Below are 22,836 nucleotides of genomic sequence, written 5' to 3' on the forward strand. Positions count from 1 at the left end.
AAGGACCAGGACGGCTCAGGCGACGCATAAGCAGGCAAGAAGGTGAAACAAAACACGAGAAAGCATACGGAACGGGGTGGTTGTGATGTCCACCCCAAACGCAAGCCGGAGCGACTCCACCAGCGCCTCACGAAACGAGGCGACAGTAAGAAACATCAGTTAACTGTAGTCCTGAAAATCCAAGAAAGGACAAGACAAACCTATGCGAAAGAAAAGACAACCTACGAGGAGCAAGAAAAAGGTGAATAGAAACACCAGGAATGTCACACTGTCGCCGAGACGTAGCTCGCAGGTGGGACACCATCAATGAAGCCACCTGATCACCATAGAGATGGTGATATACCCGCGTCAAAATACCAGACGCGAAGAGCCGAGGCGAAGGCCGAACCAGTTTGTAATGTATGCTTGTTTGCTTGTTTCCTTGGGATTGTAGGGAGTTTCTACCTCTCTGTTTGGTTTTCTGTTTCAGTTTTTTACCATGTGGGGTTTGTTTTGTTATGCCTACTTTTCTGGGTGCCTAACCCCGGTCGATGGCAGATAAGGAAAACCCCAACCACAAGGGGGTTTTCCCAGGGCCATTGCACCCTGAAACCTCTCTGAAGGGGCCAGGTTCTGGCACTTGTCCCTGGTAGGTCTGAACTCCTTAGCTAATGTCCCGGTCTAATATACTGTAACATACATTAGCCCGATAAGCTCCACTGGGGTTGGTCCCATATAGTACGTTGACTCGAGGTTGTACTGTACTGCAAAAAACTTAGAACAAATCAATCAGAGACATTGAAATGATTAGGTAATTATATCTTTGTGGCAACTCCCGCCTGACAGTTGGGGCGGAGCAGACCTCCTCTGGCGTCTGCTGTCAACACCTCTTTTCTGTGGGGAGCCCCTACGGCTCCCTGGAGCTTATCGGGCTAATGTATGTTATGTTAGACCGGGACATTAGCTAAGGAGTTCAGACCTACCAGGGACCAGTGCCAGAACCTGGCCCCTTCAGAGAGGTTTCAGGGAGCAATGGCCCTGGAAAACCCCATATGGTTGGGGGTTTTCCTTATCTGCCATTGACCGGGGTAAGGCACCCAGAAAGGTAGGCGTAACAAAACAAACCACACATGGTAAGAAACTACAACAAAAACCGAACAGAGAGGTAGAAAACTCCCTACAATCCCAAGGAAACTAGCAAACAAGCAATCACCACACTTTACTGCCGCGCCAATCGTCTGCGCAGCCCTCCCCACCCCGGGAGGGGGAGGGGGGAGCCCCGGACCTACCGCGCCGGCTGCCAAGCTCCAGTTCGTTCGCTAATGTCAACCGGGATTGATGCTTCTCTGGCCTCAGTTTCCTAGGCGGTGTTTGCCTTGTGTGGCGTTCACTGCCGTGTGTTGTGTTGTGCGGTGGCCAGGAGTACTTCATCAGTGCCGGGGCTGCATGTGCTTAGTGGCTGACTTCCCTAAGCGCCCTGTGGGTACTGCCCTTGCGTCACAGGGTTATCTTCCCTGGGGCGTTCGGGAACCATTCCCGTAGAGGTTCTTGCTGCTCGGCATTTGCCTCGCCCTAGGGCCAGCTGGGGCTTGGGGCCCTTGTTTGGCCCTGGGTAGGGATTGGTATTGTGCTGGTTAGGGCGTCAAGGTGTTGCGCAGCCTGCCACCTAAGCGGCGGCCGGTTTCTGTTGCCTCTGGAGACGGTGTACTTTTGCTGGGTTTTTCTTTTGTTTTTCATTTTTCTTGCCTGGTGGGGGTCTGCCTAAGGTGGTTATAGTTCCACTGGTAGTGTTTGGCGGCCCTCTGCTAGGCCCCCGTGCTTGTACATGTCTCAGGGGTTTTCAGTGCTATAATCTACCCTCTTGTTATGTTTGGGTTTCTTAACCGGTTACCAACACCTTGCCCGGGCTTCCGGTAGTTGTTACCCTACGGGCCCTGGAAACTCCTGTCTGGGCTCAGGGGACCATTGAATGTGTCTTCCGGGTTCCAACCCGTCTTGTACGGGATCGTTGGTTGCTGTTCCCTTGTCTCCGGGTGACAGTCGCCATTTTTACCTCCGTCGTGCTGCCTGTTGGGTCCTTGACACCTTGACCCGGAGTCTTGCGAGTGATTCTCTGCTTGTTCTCCAGTACTCTCCTGATGTTATTACTGTTCAGAGTACAGGCGGCATCCATGTTGCAAGCTAGGTTAGGTTGCTGCAACATGCTAGGTTGGTTTCCCACTCGAATGCCCCGTGGCCGCCCCGTTTGGTTAGGTGCTGCTCGCCCCTTTCTCTCCATGTTCCCGGCTCCGGACCGTCTGCGGGTTTCGGGGTCGGGGCGGGGTTTAGTTGCGGCAGAGACTCGGGCGGTTTTCGGGGGCTGCCCCGTTCGGGTTGGGGACGGAGGTTTGAGCCTGTGCCTCCTGCCAAGGCTTCTGGGTCTTACCAGCGGCCCTTTCTTGTTGCCTTTCCCATGGACTCTTGCTTTTCTTTAAGGGCGGAGGGCTTGGAGGATGGCTCTGCCCCGGGGCCTCTGTTGTTGGTTCCCGGGGCTGTGGGGGTTGCCTGCTAGCAGTTCTGGGGCGGTTTAGCCCCTTCCGGGGTTTTTCTGCTGTTGGGCGACGTTTTTTGCCCATCCAGTCTGCTAGCTTCCCACATTTGCTGGCGTGTTTTTGTTTATTTAGCGTCAGTCACAGCCCCTGCTGGCGGCCATTTTCGTCTGCCGGTTTCACGGCGTGGCCACCAGGGCGGTGTTGCGGTTTGTTTACATGCGTCTGGGTGTGCGAGCGAGCATCTCTGGTGAGTTTTTAAAAATTTTCAGGGTTTTTGTTCTCCTGTTGTCGTTTCTTTGTTTTTCTGGTGTTTTCTTGCCGTTGCCTGTTCCTCTGGGAACGTTTGGATGTTGATTTTGGGTCTGAGCCTATGGGTTTAGGCTCAGTGCCCCTGGCTGGTATGCTTGCTCCCACACCTTGCCCCCTCGGTTTTCGGTCTGTTGGGACCGTTTTCCCAGGACGTTCTGCTGGGGGCTGTGCTTTGCCTTTCAGTGGTGTTCTCCGCCGGCAAATGTGGTGGTTTGGGCTCCCCCTGGTTCGATTCTGGGTTCCTTTGGGTTCCTTGGTTTCGTTCTGGAGGTTTCTTCCTCTTGGGCCCCCTTTTGTGGGTTCATGGGACTTTGTTTCCTCGTGTGACCCGGTTCTGCCTTTTGGGGTTCCGGGGTCTTCCTGGCTTGCAGACTGATCCTTTTGGGTCTTGGCACATGTTGTGGTTGTGCTGGGACTTTGTGGTTTTGCTGTCGAGGTGGGCCTTTTGATGCAGTTTTGTGCCTTCTTTGCCTGGCCGGCGTAGTGCTCTCTGCCACTAGTCGGCAACTTGTGCTTTTACAATATATGTCCTCACCTAGTTGTGCTTGTGGGGGTTGAGCTCTGGCTCCTTAGTCCTGCCTCTCAACCGTCTATCAACATGTAATTACCTAAGTGTAATTACCTAAGTGTAGTTACAGGATGAGAGCTACGCTCGTGGTGTCCCGTCTTTCCAGCACTCTCTGTCATATAACGCTTTGAAACTACTGACGGTCTTGGCCTCCACCACCTTCTCACTTAACTTGTTCCAACCGTCTACCACTCTATTTGCGAAGGTGAATTTTCTTATATTTCTTTGGCATCTGTGTTTAGCTAGTTTAAATCTATGACCTCTTGTTCTTGAAGTGTCAGGTCTCAGGAAATCCTCCCTGTCGATTTTATCAATCCCTGTTACTATTTTGTATGTAGTGATCATATCACCTCTTTTTCTTCTGTCTTCTAGTTTTGGCATGTTCAATGCTTCCAACCTCTCCTCGTAGCTCTTGCCCTTCAGTTCTGGGAGCCACTTCGTAGCATGTCTTTGCACCTTTTCCAGTTTGTTGATGTGCTTCTTAAGATATGGGCACCACACAACAACTGCATATTCTAGCTTTGGCCTAACAAAAGTCATGAACAATTTCTTTAGTATATCGCCATCCATGTATTTACATGCAATTCTGAAGTTAGAAAGCATCGCATAGGCTCCTTGCACAGTATTCTTTATGTGGTCCTCAGGTGATAGTTTTCTATCTAGAACCACCCCTAGATCTCTTTCTTTATCAGAATTCTTTAAAGATTTCTCACATAATATATAGGTTGTATGGGGTCTATGTTCTCCTATTCCACATTCCATAACATGACATTTATTAACATTAAATTCCATTTGCCAGGTGGTGCTCCATATACTTATTTTGTCCAGGTCTTCTTGAAGGGCATGACAATCATCTAAATTTCTTATCCTTCCTATTATCTTAGCATCATCAGCAAACATGTTCATATAATTCTGTATACCAACTGGTAGATTATTTATGTACACAATAAACATCACTGGTGCAAGAACTGAACCCTGTGGTACTCCACTTGTGACATTTCTCCATTCCGATACATTGCCTCTGATTACTGCCCTCATTTTTCTATCAGTCAGAAAATTTTTCATCCATGATAGAAGCTTACCTGTCACCCCTCCAATATTTTCCAGTTTCCAGAACAACCTCTTATGTGGAACTCTGTCGAAAGCCTTTTTTAGGTCCAGATAGATGCAGTCAACCCAACCATCTCTTTCCTGTAATATCTCTGTGGCTCGATCATAGAAACTGAGTAAATTCGATACACAGGATCTTCCAGATCGAAAACCATACTATCTGTCTGATATTATATCATTTCTCTCCAGGTGTTCTACCCATTTAGTTTTGATTAGCTTTTCCAATACTTTCACTATTACACTTGTCAATGATACAGGTCTATAATTGAGGGGGTCTTCCCTGCTGCCACTTTTGTAGATTGGAACTATGTTAGCCTGTTTCCACACGTCTGCTACGATTCCTGTACACAGGGATGCCTGAAAGATCAGGTGAAGTGGAATGCTGAGCTCAGATGCACATTCTCTCAGAACCCATGGTGAAACGCCATCTGGGCCAGCTGCTTTGTTCTTCCCGAGCTCCTTTAGCATATTTTCCACTTCATCTCTATTGACACCTCTATCCGCTCTATGTTGTTCTCTGGAATTCTTATTGTGTCTGGTTCTCTGAAGATTTCATTTTGTACAAACACACTTTGGAACTTTTCATTTAATGTTTCGCACATTTCCTTTTCATTTTCCGTGAATCTGTTTCCCATTTTCAACCTCTGGATATTATCCTTTACCTGCAATTTGTTGTTTATGAATTTGTAGAATAGGCCCGGTTCTGTTTTACATTTATCTGCTATCCCTTTTTCAAAATTTCTTTCTGCCTCTCTCCTTACTGCTGTATAGTTGTTTCTCGCATCTTTGTATCGCTGGTATGTTTGGGGGTTTGGCCTCTTCTTATACTGATTCCATTTTTGAGTCTTTTGGTCTCTTGCCCTCTCACAATTTCTGTCGAACCAATCCTGTTTTCTGGCCCTGCATCTCTGTTTTGGTATGAATGTTTGTGTGCCTTCCTCGTATAGTTTTAAAAATTTGGCATACATTTCATTTACTTCCCTGCCTAGCAACAATTCTGTCCAATTACACTCATTAAAAAAAGTTCGAAGTTCCCCATAGTTGCCTCTCCTTAAATCGAGTTTATCAACTGTTTCAATGTCCCCATTTTCTTCTAGATGATATCTTAAAGCATATTTAATGTCTAACAGGACGTGATCACTCTTTCCCAAGGGAGGAAGGTACTGGATGTCAAAAATCTCTTCTTCTTTCCTGGTGAATACTAGATCCAGTACTGACGGTACATCTCCTTCCCTCATTCTTGTGGCTTGCTTTATGTGTTGATACAAGAATGTCTCCAGAATGAGGTTCACAAATCTGCATGTCCAAAAGTCCTCCGTTCTTGCTTCATAGGCCTCCCAGTCTATTGCTCTAAAGTTGAAGTCCCCCAGTATCAACAGTCGTGATTTATTTTTATCTGCTTGTACAATAATATCTCTCATGACCATTATGAGGCCCTCTCGTTTGTCATCCAGTTCTTCCTTTGTCCATGTGTTGCTTGCTGGTGGGCTGTAGGTATTTACAATTATCAGCTTATCATCCTGATTCCAGACCTGCAATGCCATTATGTCAATATCTCGAGGGTTTTCAAATATTAACTCTTTTACCTTCAGGTGTTTTTTTCACCAGTACAGCCACTCCTCCCTTCCTAGTTTTCCTGTCACGTCTCCAAACTGAGTAGCCTCTTGGGAATATGACTTCATTTATTATATTTCCTTCAAGTTTCGTTTCTGATAATGCAACAATATCTGGGACCCTAAGCTGGATTATATCTTGCAACTCCAAAGTTTTTGACCTCACTCCATCTATGTTGGTATATACAATTTTCAGGAATATGTTCCCTTTTCCTTTGCTCTTTACTCCCCCTTCCACTACTGATCTTGTTGCTTTGTTTTTATGTACCATTTCACAAGCTTTCCAGTCCCTGTCACTTTGTAAAAAAAAGAATTTCTGTCTTCTTCATTTCTATCCCCATTTAGACGTTTTGCCTCAATTAGGTTCATTTTCAGCTTTTCTCTGTCTTCCTTGGAGAGGTCTTGTCTTATTGACCAAGATTTGCCAACCTCATCACACTGCAGTTTCCTGGCATTTCTTAGCACTTCCATCATGTTTTTCACTCCATTAAACGTCACCCTTAAGGGGCGGTTCTTTTCTTTCTCATATTTTCCTATTCTTCTAAAATCACAGACATTTTCCTTTGAGCCTTCTAATAAACCTACTCTTTTCTCTATGATTTTCATCTCTTCTGCCGCTCGGTCCACCCTAGATGAAATTTCCTTCTCTAAACATCCAAAAATGATTATGGACTTAGTTCTATCTGCAGTGTTTTGTACCAGTTTACTGTTGGTAACCAGTTCTTTCCTAATTGCTTGCCTAATTTCTGCTTCTTGTTGGTCATTTCTGGTTTTGACTTCCGAACACACTTCTTTGATAGTCTCTCTCTCTTTTACAACTTGAGCATATGTCGCTTTTATTTCTTCTTTATACTTTTCTAGTTCTTTATTCACCTCCTCTATGTGAGTTGTCAGTGAAGTTTCCCGTTGGAGATCCTTACTTAACTATGTTAGCCCTTAGGCTTGCTTGGAGTTGTTCACCATACGAGTCTATTTTCTTGTTTATTTCTTCAAAGTCACCACACTTCACTTTCCATGCCTCATTTTCTTTCACTAGTTCCTTGATTTGCTCCTCCTGATTTGTTACCTTGTCTGTTAATGCAGTAATAATCTTACCTTGTTGAAGCATACTCCCTTTTAGAGTGCAAAGCTCACTCTAAAAAGGTGTATAGGTTCCTGTGCCTCTTGGGCTCTGTCATGTCTACATGTAATTACCTAAGTGTAATTACCTAAGTGTAGTTACAGGATGAGAGCTACGCTCGTGGTGTCCCGTCTTCCCAGCACTCTTTGTCATATAACGCTTTGAAACTACTGACGGTCTTGGCCTCCACCACCTTCTCACTTAACTTGTTCCAACCGTCTACCACTCTATTTGCGAAGGTGAATTTTCTTATATTTCTTCGGCATCTGTGTTTAGCTAGTTTAAATCTATGACCTCTTGTTCTTGAAGTTCCAGGTCTCAGGAAGTCTTCCCTGTCGATTTTGTCAATTCCTGTTACTATTTTGTATGTAGTGATCATATCACCTCTTTTTCTTCTGTCTTCTAGTTTTGGCATATTTAATGCTTCTAACCTCTCCTCGTAGCTCTTGCCCTTCAGTTCTGGGAGCCACTTAGTAGCATGTCTTTGCACCTTTTCCAGTTTGTTGATGTGCTTCTTAAGATATGGGCACCACACAACAGCTGCATATTCTAGCTTTGGCCTAACAAAAGTCATGAACAATTTCTTTAGTATATCGCCATCCATGTATTTAAATGCAATTCTGAAGTTAGAAAGCATAGCATAGGCTCCTTGCACAATATTCTTTATGTGGTCCTCAGGTGATAGTTTTCTATCTAGAACCACTCCTAGATCTCTTTCTTTATCAGAATTCTTTAAAGATTTCTCACATAATATATAGGTTGTGTGGGGTCTATGTTCTCCTATTCCACATTCCATAACATGACATTTATTAACATTAAATTCCATTTGCCAAGTGGTGCTCCATATACTTATTTTGTCCAGGTCTTTTTGAAGGGCATGACAGTCATCTAAATTTCTTATCCTTCCTATTATCTTAGCATCATCAGCAAACATGTTCATATAATTCTGTATACCAACTGGTAGATCATTTATGTACACAATAAACATCACTGGTGCAAGAACTGAACCCTGTGGTACTCCACTTGTGACATTTCTCCATTCTGATACATTGCCTCTGATTACTGCCCTCATTTTTCTATCAGTCAGAAAATTTTTCATCCATGATAGAAGCTTACCTGTCACCCCTCCAATATTTTCCAGTTTCCAGAACAACCTCTTATGTGGAACTCTGTCGAAAGCCTTTTTTAGGTCCAGATAGATGCAGTCAACCCAACCATCTCTTTCCTGTAATATCTCTGTGGCTCGATCATAGAAACTGAGTAAATTCGATACACAGGATCTTCCAGATCGAAAACCATACTGTCTGTCTGATATTATATCATTTCTCTCTAGGTGTTCTACCCATTTAGTTTTGATTAGTTTTTCCAATACTTTCACTATTACACTTGTCAATGATACAGGTCTATAATTGAGGGGGTCTTCCCTGCTGCCACTTTTGTAGATTGGAACTATGTTAGCCTGTTTCCACCCGTCTGCTACGATTCCTGTACACAGGGATGCCTGAAAGATCAGGTGAAGTGGAATGCTGAGCTCAGATGCACATTCTCTCAGAACCCATGGTGAAACGCCATCTGGGCCAGCTGCTTTGTTCTTACCGAGCTCCTGTGACATTGTATGGGGGTCAGCCTCGTTACTTGTGTGTGGAGTCACCACATTACTTCCTAGTGCTTTCCCCGTTCCCATTCTGACACTAATTAAAAAAAAAAAAAAAATTAATTCTATCTGTGGCTCTTTTGGGTACTCAGTTTCCACCTGTGTCCCCTAGTGCGTGTGCCCCTTGTGTTACATAGCCTGTCCTTATCCACCCTGTCGATTCCCTTGGGTATCTTGAAGGTGGTGATCAGGTCTCCCCTCACTTCATCTTCCAGCGAAGTGTGGTTTCATTCCCGTAGTCTCTCCTCATGACTTCGGTAGTGTACTTTTTCTTTCGGAAGGGGTTCTGTTCCCTTCTCTGTTGACTGGGCGCTGGGGGGCAAGCTTGCTCTGTTGCCTCTCGCTTGGTCCCGCTGTTGGTGGGCGCTTTGGGTTGTCTTCCGGCCTCTGCTGGCGTCGGAGGACGGCTTCTCCCCCTTGGGGGGGGGGTTCAGAGCTGGCGGGGTGGGCTTCTTCCCCTGCGCTTCGTCATTTCCTCTTCGTGGGTGCGTGGGGCGTGGTCGATCCGCCCCATCCTTCTGGGCTTCCCGTCTGCTCTTTGCAGTCATGAGCTTTTCCCGTCTGCAGTTCTTCTGGACTTCTTCAGTCTGCGCCCTGGATCCTCTGCCCTCCTCGGAGGACTGTTGTCTCCTGTTCGGATTCTGTTAGGGCCGGGTGCATGGATGGTGGCCCTGGACCTCCAGGTCACTTCTTAGCACGTTCCTCTCCAGTTTTTCTGGGGCTAGCACGGTTGGTGGTGGGGCTTCAGGTTTTTCTTGCCTTCCCTATTTTGTAATGGGCACTTCGTATACTCTTTGCATCTTTGCCGGATCTTAGTGCCCTGTCTGAGTCTGAGATTCGGTGTCTGGCCTACCTCGACGACTGGCTGGTGTGGGCTCCCAGTCGGTCCACTTGTCTGCTCGCCAGGGGTTGGTTCTTTCCAGATCGCCGGGTTTGGTTTCCTGGTGATCTGGAGGTTTTTCCATCTGTTTCCGTCCCGGGTTCGGACCTGGGCCTTGTTCAAGGCTCTTGGGACCCTCATTGTCTTCCCTCCAGAAGTGTTACTGCAGCTGTGGTCCCGCCTTTGGCTGTTCAGGAGGGGGTTCCCGGGTTGCTCAGCGGTTGCTTGGGCGGGAGTCTGCACTTCGGCGTGCTTGTCTGCCCGCGGAGTCGGGTTTGGCTACGGCGTCGGTTGGTTCCTGCGGAGACTCCCCTTCCGCCTCTTGCATTCCTTGGGTTCCTCCGGGGATCTTGTGTTGGTGCTGCGTCACCAGCTTCCTCTTTGGGGTTTTCGGGGTTCCGTGCCTTGGCACCTCCCCGAGCCTTCGCTCAATGTGTTCACGAACGGGTCGTCTCTCGGCTGGGGCTTTGTGGCCAGTGCCTACCAGGTCGGCCGAGGTTGATGGAGTCTCTGTCCATCGGGCTCACAGCACGGTTCGGGTGTTCATGGCTGTCTGGTTTGCACTTCGGAGGGTTTGGGTCACAAGGTACTCTACCATTCAGCTCTGGACTGTTCTCTGGTGGTTCTTGCCGGAACCACAGGGATTTGGCTAACCGTGTGGTTCGTGTCCGGGGTGTGTCCTGCGTCCTGGCGGACAGCTGTCTCGGTTCATTCCTCTTCGTGGGTTGGCCAGTCGTCGCCGATTCGTTTTGTTGGCTCTGTCGGGCATATGGACTCCTGGCCATGGACGTCTTCGGGTCGGCGTGGTCTAGGCGTCGCCCATTTTGTGGCGCCCTTCCCACTTGCGAGGACTTCACGGTGGAGGCTTTCGGCAGGACTGGTCGAGGTGGTGGGTACCTGTTCCTCTTCTCCCGGTCCAGCTGTTGCTTCGGGTTCTGGCTCAGTTGCAGCCCATGCCCACGAGAACAGTCCTTATGGTTCCATGGTGGCCGGCCCGGCCTTCTTTTCAGACGCTGCTTGCTAGGTGTCCGTACCCGGGGCGTTTTTCCTGAGGCTTCGCCTCTTTCGGCAGGCCGAATCGGTCTTGTCCGTGACTGGTTCGGCCTTCTCCTTGGCTCTTCGCGTCTGGTATTTTGACGCGGGTGTCACCATCTCTATGGTGTTCAGGTGGCTTTGTTGACGGTGTCCCACCTGCGAGCTTCGTCTTGGAGACAGTATGACGTTTCTTACGTTTTCTCGTGTTTTGTTTCCCCTCCGGCCTGCTCATGCGTCGCCTGAGCCATCCTGGTCCTTGTTCAAGGTGCCTTCTTATCTTCCCCTCAGTTTGTGGTAGCCCCTTCGGTTCAGTTTCCTGCTCTTTGGTACTGGTGGTAGCTTTATAGGTGTGCAGCCTTTCACTGTCCTGGCGCCGGTCTTGACGGCTGCTTTCCGGAGGGGTTCTTGGGGTATTGGTGCTTGATTGGTTTGGCCGGGGGGTGCGTCCTGTGTTGTCCGGTTGTGCTTTTTGCTGTTGCCGGCGTACCGTGTCTGGGGATGCGCTGTGGTTGATCCGGTGCCTTCGTTCCCTGTTTTCAGGGCTCGGGTCTCCCAGGTCGTCCGCAGTGTTTTCCTTCTTCCAGCCTGCGGTCTGTCTTTGCGCCCATGCTGTTCAGACGTTTGCAGCTTTTGCTGCTGTGTTGGTGACGTCTCGGGCTCATTTCGGGCGCAGGGATTTGTGGGTAGCACGGGTTTTTGGCCGCCCATCCATATGTGCGTCTATTCTTGGGCGTTCTTGTTGCCTTGGGTCGCAGGTTTGCGACCGGTTCTCTTGGCTTTGCGTTGCAGAGTTTGTGGCGGCCGCCTCCCGGGTTAGCCCTTTCTTTTCCTTCTCTTTGGGTATGAAGCTCCAGGGAGCCGTAGGGGCTCCCCACAGAAAACCAGTGTTGAATGTAATGAAACGCCATTTTCTGGGTGAGCCCCGGAGGCTCCCTGGAAACCCTCCCTCCCACCGGTCGGCGGTTTTTTCGCGTTGGTTGAAGCTTAGCTTCCGAACTGAAGCTTGGCAGCTGGCGCGGTAGGTCCGGGGCTCCCCCCTCCCCCTCCCGGGGTGGGGAGGGCTGCGCGGACGATCGGCGCGGCAGTAAAGTGTGGTGATTGCTTGTTTGCTAGTTTCCTTGGGATTGTAGGGAGTTTTCTACCTCTCTGTTCGGTTTTTGTTGTAGTTTCTTACCATGTGGGGTTTGTTTTGTTACGCCTACCTTTCTGGGTGCCTAACCCCGGTCGATGGCAGATAAGGAAAACCCCCAACCATATGGGGTTTTCCAGGGCCATTGCTCCCAGAAACCTCTCTGAAGGGGCCAGGTTCTGGCGCTGGTCCCTGGTAGGTCTGAACTCCTTAGCTAATGTCCCGGTCTAACATAACATACATTAGCCCGATAAGCTCCAGGGAGCCTCCGGGGCTCACCCAGAAAATGGCGTTTCATTACATTCAACGCTGGTTTTTTGCCAGACTTCCCCGTCCTATTGTGGCCAAAATATATTACTTATGATTTTTTTATTATTTTTCACGTGATCAAGGAACACAAATGAACACTTTTCTAAGACAAAATTATTTTGTTATTTTTTTTGCTTGTGGGTGTTGAAGGCCAAATAGCCCAGAGCACCTTAGTGGTTAAAAAGGTGTTTTCTTGGCTCACACAGTTTAGCACTAACCAAGTTTTCTCGGTTGGGCAATCCAGTGGTTAAGTCAGATCATATTTGTTAAGAAAGTTAGAGCATTTAATTATGTACTGTGCAAGGGAAGAGTCATCAGCAACAAAGCCAGGACTATGGTTCATGTTCGGTATGTTGTGTATCAAAGCCGATTCAACAAGACAGCGTCTGTGAAGAGTAGAGGCCGGAAAGATAATTTTAGAAGACCAAACTATAAGATAATTAGCATCACTAATATGATAGAAGAGAGCATTGTGTGTGTCTGCAGACTTAACACTTCTTTTGTGTTCCTTACGTCTGTCATTTAGTGTATGGCCAGTTCCCTCAAAGTATTGGAGAGGACAAGATAAACCAGCAGCATTTGAAGCAGGAGAAGCAGTGTGAACCAGAATACTATGGAGTTTGTCGAAAGGTGAGCTTTACATCAAGGGGACAAAGGGTATTAATGAGATTTTTTCTTAACAAGAAAATGTACAATATGTGCCATTGAAAAGTTGGGGTAGGTACATTAAGTAATAATTCTAAAAACATTAACCCTTAACCCTCAAACCGCGCATATCATATATAAATGATATCAGTGACAAAACCGAAACCGCGCACATCATTTATATATGATTTCGTGTCTAGCGCTATAATTTAAACGCCCCGCCTGGGATAGGGGCAGCTATAGTACAGCCACGACCGATAGTTGCCAGATGCCACCTAGAAAAAAAATCCAGGCCAACATTCTTGGGTGTTACAGCGTCAGTATTGAGCAAGCCACCAAGGCTGGCGCACGCAGCACGAGCTCACAGCACCGCTGTTCAGCTTGTGACCACAGCATCGCCTACAAATACCATAACATAAATGATACTGCTATTATTTAGCAGTGATAGTATTACTGAAGCCCCCTGACTGTGATAAAACTGACCAGGATTCTGATAATAGCAGGATTGTGGTGATATTTAGCGCTGTGCTCCATGGAGGGAGGAGTAAGGCTGTGGGAGGGAGGGTTGTGGCGTCGTCTTCTGACTGTGTGTGGCCACCATTTATTGACTGCACTCACCATACCAGCTTAGTGGTTCGCCATGGTGAACACAAATGTAGATACTTATATATAACATGTGTATAGTGTGAGATAACAGCGAGAGTAGGAGGTTGGGAGCCGCCATTTTGGTGAGGGAGGAGCGTCGTCTGCACGACTTGGCATGGTGTTTACTGATGGCCACTATGGTCTTTGGGCACCATACCAGCTTATTTGTTCAGGTATAGTGAATAAAACAGGTAGATACTTATATATAATGTGTGTATATAGCGTAATAACACCACAAACAATATTGTTGGATGACAAATATTAGTGCGTCTGGCCTTGAGGGCGGCCGCCGATCAGCTGACTGTGCGAGTAGCTACGTCTTATGGCCTTCACTCACCATACAAGCTTAGATGTACAGTTATGGTGAACAAAACATGTAAATACGTATATATAACGTCTGTGTATAGTGAATAAATACAAAAGAGTATTGTGGGAGGTGAATGAGGGTGAGTGAGGTGGTGTTGAGGGAGGGAGTGGCAGTGAGTGGCTCGCTGGAGTTTGGTGTTTCACTCCTCATTGCTTTTTGACTCACAAGACCAACTTAGTAGTTCGTTATGGTGTACAAAACATGCAAATACTTATATATAACCTGTGTATATAGTGTAACAACAGCAAAACTATTTGTTTATTGCTTTATGAACATAATAATTGAATCACTAATATGCACACCATAATTTTGAGTACAGCGATGGTTCACACATTTTATAATATAAATATACCACAATTCACTGTATGGAATAATATTACTGCAAAAAAACTAAGAAAAAATCAATCAGAGACATTGAAATAATTAGGTAATAATATATTTGTGGCAACTGCTGTCTGACAGCTCGGGTGGAGTAGACCTCGTCTGGCGAAGGCTCTTCCAACGCCCCTTTTTTGCCACACTTCCCTACCCTATTGCGGCTAAAATATGCCACCTACGATTTTTTTGTTATTTTTTCTGTGATCAGGGAACAAAAATGAACACTTCTATAAGACGAAAGAATTTTTTGGATTTTTTTTTTTGTTGCGCCTGTGGGTGTGAATTCCATTTGGGCCCCTAGCGGTTTGAGGGTTAAACTGCACAACACGTCATATGATGTGTTGAGTAACTTGGAATAAATTGCGCATCACGTCATATGATGTGTTGGAGTACCGCGCAAGATTTGAATGGCCAGCGAAGTATGGGGGCCCCCAAACGCTGGCCAGGGGCTATAGTAAACAGCTGCCATTTTGTTAAATAAATCCAGCTCACGCTACCAATGCGTGGGAGGCGTCAGTTTCCTGCAGTCACCATGACAAGCGCACATCCAATGACAATGTCATGTTATGGAATGTGGAATAGGAGAACATAGACCCCACACAACCTATATATTATGTGAGAAATCTTTAAAGAATTCTGATAAAGAAAGAGATCTAGGAGTGGTTCTAGATAGAAAACTATCACCTGAGGACCACATTAAGAATATTGTGCAAGGAGCCTATGCAATGCTTTCTAACTTCAGAATTGCATTTAAATACATGGATGGCGATATACTAAAGAAATTGTTCATGACTTTTGTTAGGCCAAAGCTAGAATATGCAGCTGTTGTGTGGTGCCCATATCTTAAGAAGCACATCAACAAACTGGAAAAGGTGCAAAGACATGCTACTAAGTGGCTCCCAGAACTGAAGGGCAAGAGCTACGAGGAGAGGTTAGAAGCATTAAATATGCCAAAACTAGAAGACAGAAGAAAAAGAGGTGATATGATCACTACGTACAAAATAGTAACAGGAATTGATAAAATCGACAGGGAAGACTTCCTGAGACCTGGAACTTCAAGAACAAGAGGCCATAGATTTAAACTAGCTAAACACAGATGCCAAAGAAATATAAGAAAATTCACCTTCGCAAATAGAGTGGTAGACGGTTGGAACAAGTTAAGTGAGAAGGTGGTGGAGGCCAAGACCGTCAGTAGTTTCAAAGCGTTATATGACAAAGAGTGCTGGGAAGACGGGACACCACGAGCGTAGCTCTCATCCTGTAACTACACTTAGGTAATTACACTTAGGTAATTACATCCAAACACCTCCAGGGCATGCACCACCCAATCATTTACGCAAGAGAAAATAACTAGTGAATTATTTTTTGATGGTGATGAAAGTGATTCTGATGACTCTGACAATGATAAGGACTATACACAATTGACCGATGATAGTAGCATAGACAGTGAAAATGAGATACAGCCTCCTCCCATGGCGAGGCCTACACGCTCACCAATGCCACCTCGCCGAGTGTCTACTCCAATCCACCCACGACCACACAGTTCCTGAGCTTATTTAGAGTACGAGGATATTTTGGGGAACGAGTCAGAGGAAGGTGACTCATTTTCTGGATTTAGTGAAGAGGATTCAGAACATAGTGTTACCACATCTGTTGCTAGTACCAGTGATTTTACCGGGCAAGAATTTGTCACGTCAGCAGCGTCTCGCCCAGCCAAGCGCCAACGCATGGCACCACATGAGGAACCAAGACCCTTATCTTCACGTGCTTTCACCTCACTGAACGTTCATGTAGCGGCCATACTTTGCGTAGACGGGCCTTAGTTCCTGGTCCACGGTGTGCAACGCTTCCTTGCCGTCATGCCGCTGATGCGTCTCGCAACACAGCAGGTGTACTTGTGTGGAGTGGTCACGATTTTATTCCTCTAATTCCTGCTTTTGACAATAAAGACGTTGGGATTACAGACCTTTTCCTGGATAAAAGTGAGGACATGTGTGAAATGGAATACAGTGGTACCTCGGAATGCGAGTGTCCCTGTATGCGAGTTTTTCGGAAGACGAGCAGTATTTACTTCAAAAATTTGTCTCGGAAGGCGAGGGTTACCTCGGGACGCGAGTTTGTTGATACGCGTACAGGCCGACCTAGCGCATGGTGGTTCGGCGATCATCGCACTCTGCCCCGCCGCCCCTCAGTTTACCATTGTCTCGCGCTCAGTGACTACCCCCACATCAATTCTTCTCGCGGATTTTCAGTGTTTTGTTGGATTTTTGGTGATTTGTCTATACAATTTGTTATTATATATCTCACCATGGGTCCCAAGAAAGCCAGTGGTAAGGATAAAGGCCAGAAAGCTCATGTGAGGATGACAATAGAGGAGAAACAAGAGATCATTCGGAAGCATGAGAACGGTACACGTGTTGTTGAACTTTGTAGGCAGTACAACAAAGCCACATCAACAATATGCACTATACTTAAGAAGAAAAATGAGATTATGGGTGCTAAAGTGGCAAAAGGAGTAAGAACATTAACGGCACAAAGACCACAAATACTTGAAGAAGTGGAAAAGTTGTTATTAATTTGGATACACGACAAGGAGTTGAGGGGTGATAGTGTTTCGGAGGCCATTATTTGTGAGAAAGCCAGGGTGTTGCACGAAGACCTTCTAAAGAATACCCCTGCAACGAGTGATGCAGATAAGAAAGATTTTAAGGCAAGCAGGGGCTGGTTTGAAAAAGTTATAAAGAGAAGTGGTATCCATAGTGTTACAAGGCATGGGGAGGCAGCCAGCTCAGACAAACCAGCCGCTGGACGATTTATTGACGAATTTAAAGAGTTTGCAGAGGCTGAGGGATACCTACCGCAACAAGTGTTTAATTGTGACGAAACAGGACTGTTTTGGAAAAGAATGCCTAAGAGGACATACATTACCAAGGAGGAAAAATCCTTGCCTGGACACAAGCCTATGAAAGATAGGTTTACGCTTGTGCTGTGTGGAAATGCGAGTGGCGATTTGAAAATTAAACCCTTGCTAGTGTATCATTCTGAAAATCCAAGGGTTTTCAAACAGTATAATGTGCAGAAAACCCATTTGTGTGTGATGTGGAAGTCTAATAAAAAAGCATGGGTGACTAGGCTTATTTTTTCGGAGTGGGTGAATGAAGTGCTGTGCCCTGCCATAGAAAAATATCTGCAGGAGAAACAATTGCCACTCAAAGCCGTGCTTCTCCTTGACAATGCTCCTGCTCATCCTCCAGGCTTGGAAGATGATTTGTTGCCTAGATACAATAAATTCCTCACAGTTAAATTCCTTCCTCCTAACACCACTCCTCTAATTCAGCCTATGGACCAGAAAATCATAGCGAATTTTAAGAAACTTTATGAAAGGGCACTTTTCCGGAAATGTTTTGAAGTGACTGAAGCCACAAACCTCACCCTCAAAGAGTTCTGGAGAGAGCATTTTAACATTTGTAGTGCTTTAAAACTCGTTGACAAAGCCTGGCAAGAAGTGACTCAAAGAACCCTGATCTCTGGCTGGAGAAAATTGTGGCCTGAAGGTGTGAGAGAACTAGACTTTGAGGGGTTTGAGCCTATAAATGATGCGCCTATTGTTGAGGAAATTGTTAGTCTAGGCCAGCAAATGGGCTTGGAATTGGATGGTGATGATGTGGAGGAGTTGGTGGAAGAACACAACGAAGAACTGACCACCGAAGAACTCCTAGCCCTTCAACAGGAACAGCAAGCCAACGCAGCAGCGAATGATTCTGCAGTGGAGGAGGAGGTGGCAACAGCACCAGCGAATGTCCCTTCTGCAGTAATTAAGAAGGTGTGTCAGATGTGGGAAGAGATTCAAACAACTATTGAACAGACTCACCCAGAGAAAGCTGTAGTAGGCCGTTGTCTTAATCTTTTCAATGACAATGTGATGCCTTACTACAGAGACAGCTTGTGAAGAAGGGAAAAGCAAGCTTCCATGGACAGATTTGTGGTGAGGAAATCGAGCAGTGAGCCTCAACCAGGACCTAGTGGCACTCAGGTAAAACGTCCCAGGGAGAGCACACCAGAAAGGTCCTCACTGCCTGATGTGATTATGGAAGGGGACTCCCCTTCCAAACAGTAACTCCTCTCCTCCTCCCCCCTCCTCACCATCTTCCATACGCCTACAGCACTCGACAGCAAGGTAAGTAATAACTGGAACATAGTTTTGTAGGTTTATTTAGATGAATTAGGTATAAAAATTTAGTTTGATGTGGGGTTTTTGGGGTAGTCAGGAACGGATTAATTCATTTCCCTTTATTTCTTATGGGGAAATTAACTTCGGAATGCGAGTTTTCGGAATACGAGGCGTCTCCAGGAATGGATTAAACTCGTATTCTGAGGTATGCCTGTATTTTACAGCATTTTATGATGAGCCGCTGGTGGAATATATTGTACACCAAACAAACCTTCATGCGGCTTATCTCATTGGAAAAGAGATAACAGAATATTCACGATTGCAGCGTTGGAAAAACACAACTGTAGGTGAGATGTATGTATTTTAGCAATATGTATGTTGATGAAGCATTGTGTCAAACACGCTATCACTGACTATTGGAGTAAACACCAGACTATTCCAACACCTTTCTTCGGGAAATATATGTCCCGAGACAGGTTTCAGATACTCCTCAGGTGTCTACATTTTTCAAGTAATGAGGACCGGACAGAGGATGATAGACTTTGACGAGTCAGGCACTATATGAATGAAGTGATTGGAAAGTTCAGAGATAACTACGTACCAGCACAGAAGCTGGTGACTGACAAATCCCCTGTGCTTTTCAAAGAACGTGTTGCATTTAAGCAGTATATTCCCTCCAAACGCAACAGATTTGGATTGAAATTCTTTGTTCTTTGTGACTGTGAAACAGGTTACGTGTTACACATGAGTGACATTACTGCTAGCGATGTTGACATTCCAGGAAATGACCAACATGATTTCTCAGGTAGTGTGGTGAAGTCACTGATGGCACCATGGATGAACAAGGGCCACATTTTGTACATGGATAACTACTATACAAGTCCCTTGCTAGCTAGGTTCCTGATTGTAAATAGAACTGGATTTGTTGGCACAGTAAAGCCAAGAAGAAGAAGGGAAATGCCAGTGTTTGACAAAAATCTTGAAGTTGGTGACTGTGAGCTAAGAAAATATGATCAAATACTCTCAGTTAGGTGGAAAGACAAGAGAGAAGTGAACTTGCTGACAACCGTTCATGATGGTACAATGGTGAACAGTGGCAAGGTGAACCGAGTAACGCAAGATCCAGTATATAAGCTATGCCAGATTGTGTTCTTGACTATAATATCAACATCATTTAGTTGATAAATCTGACATGATGGTGGGCACTGTCGAGTGTGTGCAGAAAACATTGAAGTGGACGAAAAGTGTTTTTTCATCTTGTTGACATGAGCATGCTGAACTGCTACAATATGTATCTGGTGAAAACTGGACATAAACCAAGTTTCCGTTCGTTTGCTTTTAAACTTGGGACACAGTTATTAGCAAAGTTTGGCAAAGAAGTTCCTGGCATACAAAGACCCATCATGATCCCAGTGTTGCAGCATGCTGCTACGCCCAGGCTTGCTCACATGGAGGCCTTTCAAGCACACAGACTAAAACATTTGCCACCGGCTGGAAAGCATGCAATAGGCCAACATGATTGCTTAGTTTGTAAAACAACAAAGAGGAGAGATCAGAAACGTAAACTTGTGCAAACATGGTGAGAAGCGTGTGCTGTCCCTTTGTGTGCTGTCAACTGCTTCAACGACTACCACTCTATCCAAAACTTCTAGATGTGCAATAAATGTGCAAAAACCTGTAAATAGTGGGTGCATGTGTGTAAATATAATAATGAACAATGTGAATACATATTACATTAGTGTAATGGAAAACATTTGTGTGCGCATGTGCACACTCGATGTATGTAACATTTATTGCCATTGACCATGATGTAACATTATATGCAACACAATTAGTGAATAATATTAGTGATAAAATATGCCTAGACACTGTAAATAATGCCTCAAAAACAAATTTGTGGCAACAGTGGCTGCTTGAAGACCGCACGCGATGCCTCTGGGAAACACCTTGCATAGCGAACATGCAAGTTGTGATGTCATCACCCATATTGTCGGTTCAATTACGTCGTCGATAAGTACAATTACTTTTTTTTTTATTTTTCTCATGGTCAAGGAACACAACTTAACACGTTAAGAAGAATTTTTTTTTTTTTTAATGTGCCTGTGGGTGACAAAGGGTAATTAGCTCTAAGCAACACAAGGGTTAAACACCAAGATTTTTCAACACCCTCCCTCTAATTATAAGGGACATAACTATCCAGTGACTTTTAAAGTTCAAAAGGGAACATTATAAACACATCCAAAGAATAGCTGATCAACTGTGCTGATTCATATATCAGATTGCATGCAGCAGCACCTAACAACCTGGTTGACAAAATCATCTAACAGGAAGCCTGGTCAGAGACTGGGTCGCAGGAAACATTGATCCTCAGAACCACATCAAGGTAAGGATAAGAATGATGTAGTGCATAAAGAAATTACATTAATGTGATATATTAATGAGAAAATCATTAGGAGCCATGATGAGGATTCAAATCTATGCTCTGGTTACTCCCCTGCAAATGCCTTACACCACTATACCACAACATGGTTAAAGTCAATACAAACCTATAGGAATCCAAGAGGATTCAGTTGAATCCAAGGTTGCATTGCTTTTGACCATGTCATGGCTCCTACTGATTTTCTCAATTATGTAGTGTACCAGGTTTTCTATGAATAGAAATAATGTCATCTATAGCGAGGGATGAGGACTCTGCACTTGCATTCTTGTACTCAAGTGGAAAATACAGTACTGTACTGTATGTAGTCAGAGACAGATAGGTTTACAATTATTATTTATAATAAAAAATGATGTAAATAATACTATGAAATCATATACTTACAGGTTGCCCATATTTATGACACATGTACATATGGAGTTCCCTGAATCTTCGATATCTTCTAAAAACTGTCCAAGAATCATTTCCAGCAGAAATTTTTACCTGTGAATAAAAAATTGTAAATAGTATTTATACGGATTAAATGATATATTATATATTATATATATATATATATATATATATATATATATATATATATATATATATATATATATATATATATATATATATATCTATATATATCTATATATATATATATATCTATATATATCTATATATATCATATATATATATATATATATATATATATATATCTATATATATCTATATATATATATATATATATATATATATATATATATATATATATATATATATATATATATATATATATATATATATATATATATACAGTGGAACCTCTATTAACGAGTTTAATCTGTTCTGGCACCGAGCTCGTTACCTGGAAAACTCGTCTTAAGAAACAAATTTCCCCATTTAAAATAAAGGAAATAAATTTAATCCGTTCCACTCCCAAAAACATCCATACTTGTATGACTTTTTTTTATGTAAATATAATACTGCACATGTAAATATAAATATTTTGTTGTAGTGTTTTAATATTTACTTTACCTTATGAAGAGTAGTTGCTGGCTGGAGGTGGGAAGGAGGAGAGGGGTTATGGTGTGGAAGGAGAGTCCACCTCTGAGTCAGGCGGACTCTCTCTTCTTGGGAATTTCACCCAAATTTCATTTCAAATGTCACACAAGGATGCGTTAGACCAGCACCAAATAAAAAACTACATCGATTACATTCGTTGTGTCAACAATATAATAGTCTTACCACGAAGCTACAATACAATGCCGTTTTCTTAAATAGGCAATGTGGTTATAAAAGAAAACGGAAATTTCATGGCAAACATGTATACAATCCCCAAGACGATCGGATAAGAATTGGATTTTATAGAAATATTTGCTCAAATGACGCTTGAGCGCGATGTTTGGGTGCATTTAAGAGAAAAAAGTGTGTCACGTTCAAGCGACATATACCTGCGAAAGTGATAACACTTTCATAAAGTGTTATCACAAAGTGATAAATTAATTAACCATTTTCACACACCGGGTTGTCACTGCTTTATCAGGGCAGCTTTTCCAAGAATGCGTTCACCTTTTCAAACATTCCAAACACTTCCCTGATCTCAGTGGAAGAGGCAGCATCCTCCCTTACCTCCTCATTCCCTTACTAATGGTGTAAATTGTTGATGAGACCTGCCATACTCCCTTGTGAGATCAGTCACACAGACACCACACTCATGCTTTGCTATAATTTCCTTCTTCAAATCCACAGTAATTGTGTCTTTCTTCCTCTTGACAACACTATCTTTAGCAAGCAGCTTCTTTGGAGACATCGTGTGTTACAAATTGTAGTCGCAAAACCACTAAAAATCCAAAGAAAAGCTCAAATAAATCCAGAGGGATGCTTGTCGTGTGCGATACAACAACAACACTGGCGTCGGAGGCGTCCGAGAATTTACGAGAACCCGCGAGATGCTAGGAAACACCATGTGGTTTTGCT

General features: G+C 44.6%; 1 protein-coding gene across 1 annotated transcript in view; it reads right to left on the reverse strand.

The window, feature by feature from the left end:
- The window catches only part of Klp98A (kinesin-like protein 98A), a 404,256-nt gene that overhangs the window by 41,769 nt on the left and 339,651 nt on the right, over positions 1 to 22,836 (reverse strand). The window contains exon 22 of the mRNA XM_069329479.1: positions 21,265 to 21,363. Within this exon, the coding sequence (XP_069185580.1) occupies positions 21,265 to 21,363 (99 nt within the window). The remainder of the gene's footprint in view (positions 1 to 21,264; positions 21,364 to 22,836) is intronic.

The sequence above is a fragment of the Procambarus clarkii genome, chromosome 22, assembly GCF_040958095.1.
Source record: "Procambarus clarkii isolate CNS0578487 chromosome 22, FALCON_Pclarkii_2.0, whole genome shotgun sequence".
Taxonomy (NCBI): Eukaryota; Metazoa; Arthropoda; class Malacostraca; order Decapoda; family Cambaridae; genus Procambarus; species Procambarus clarkii.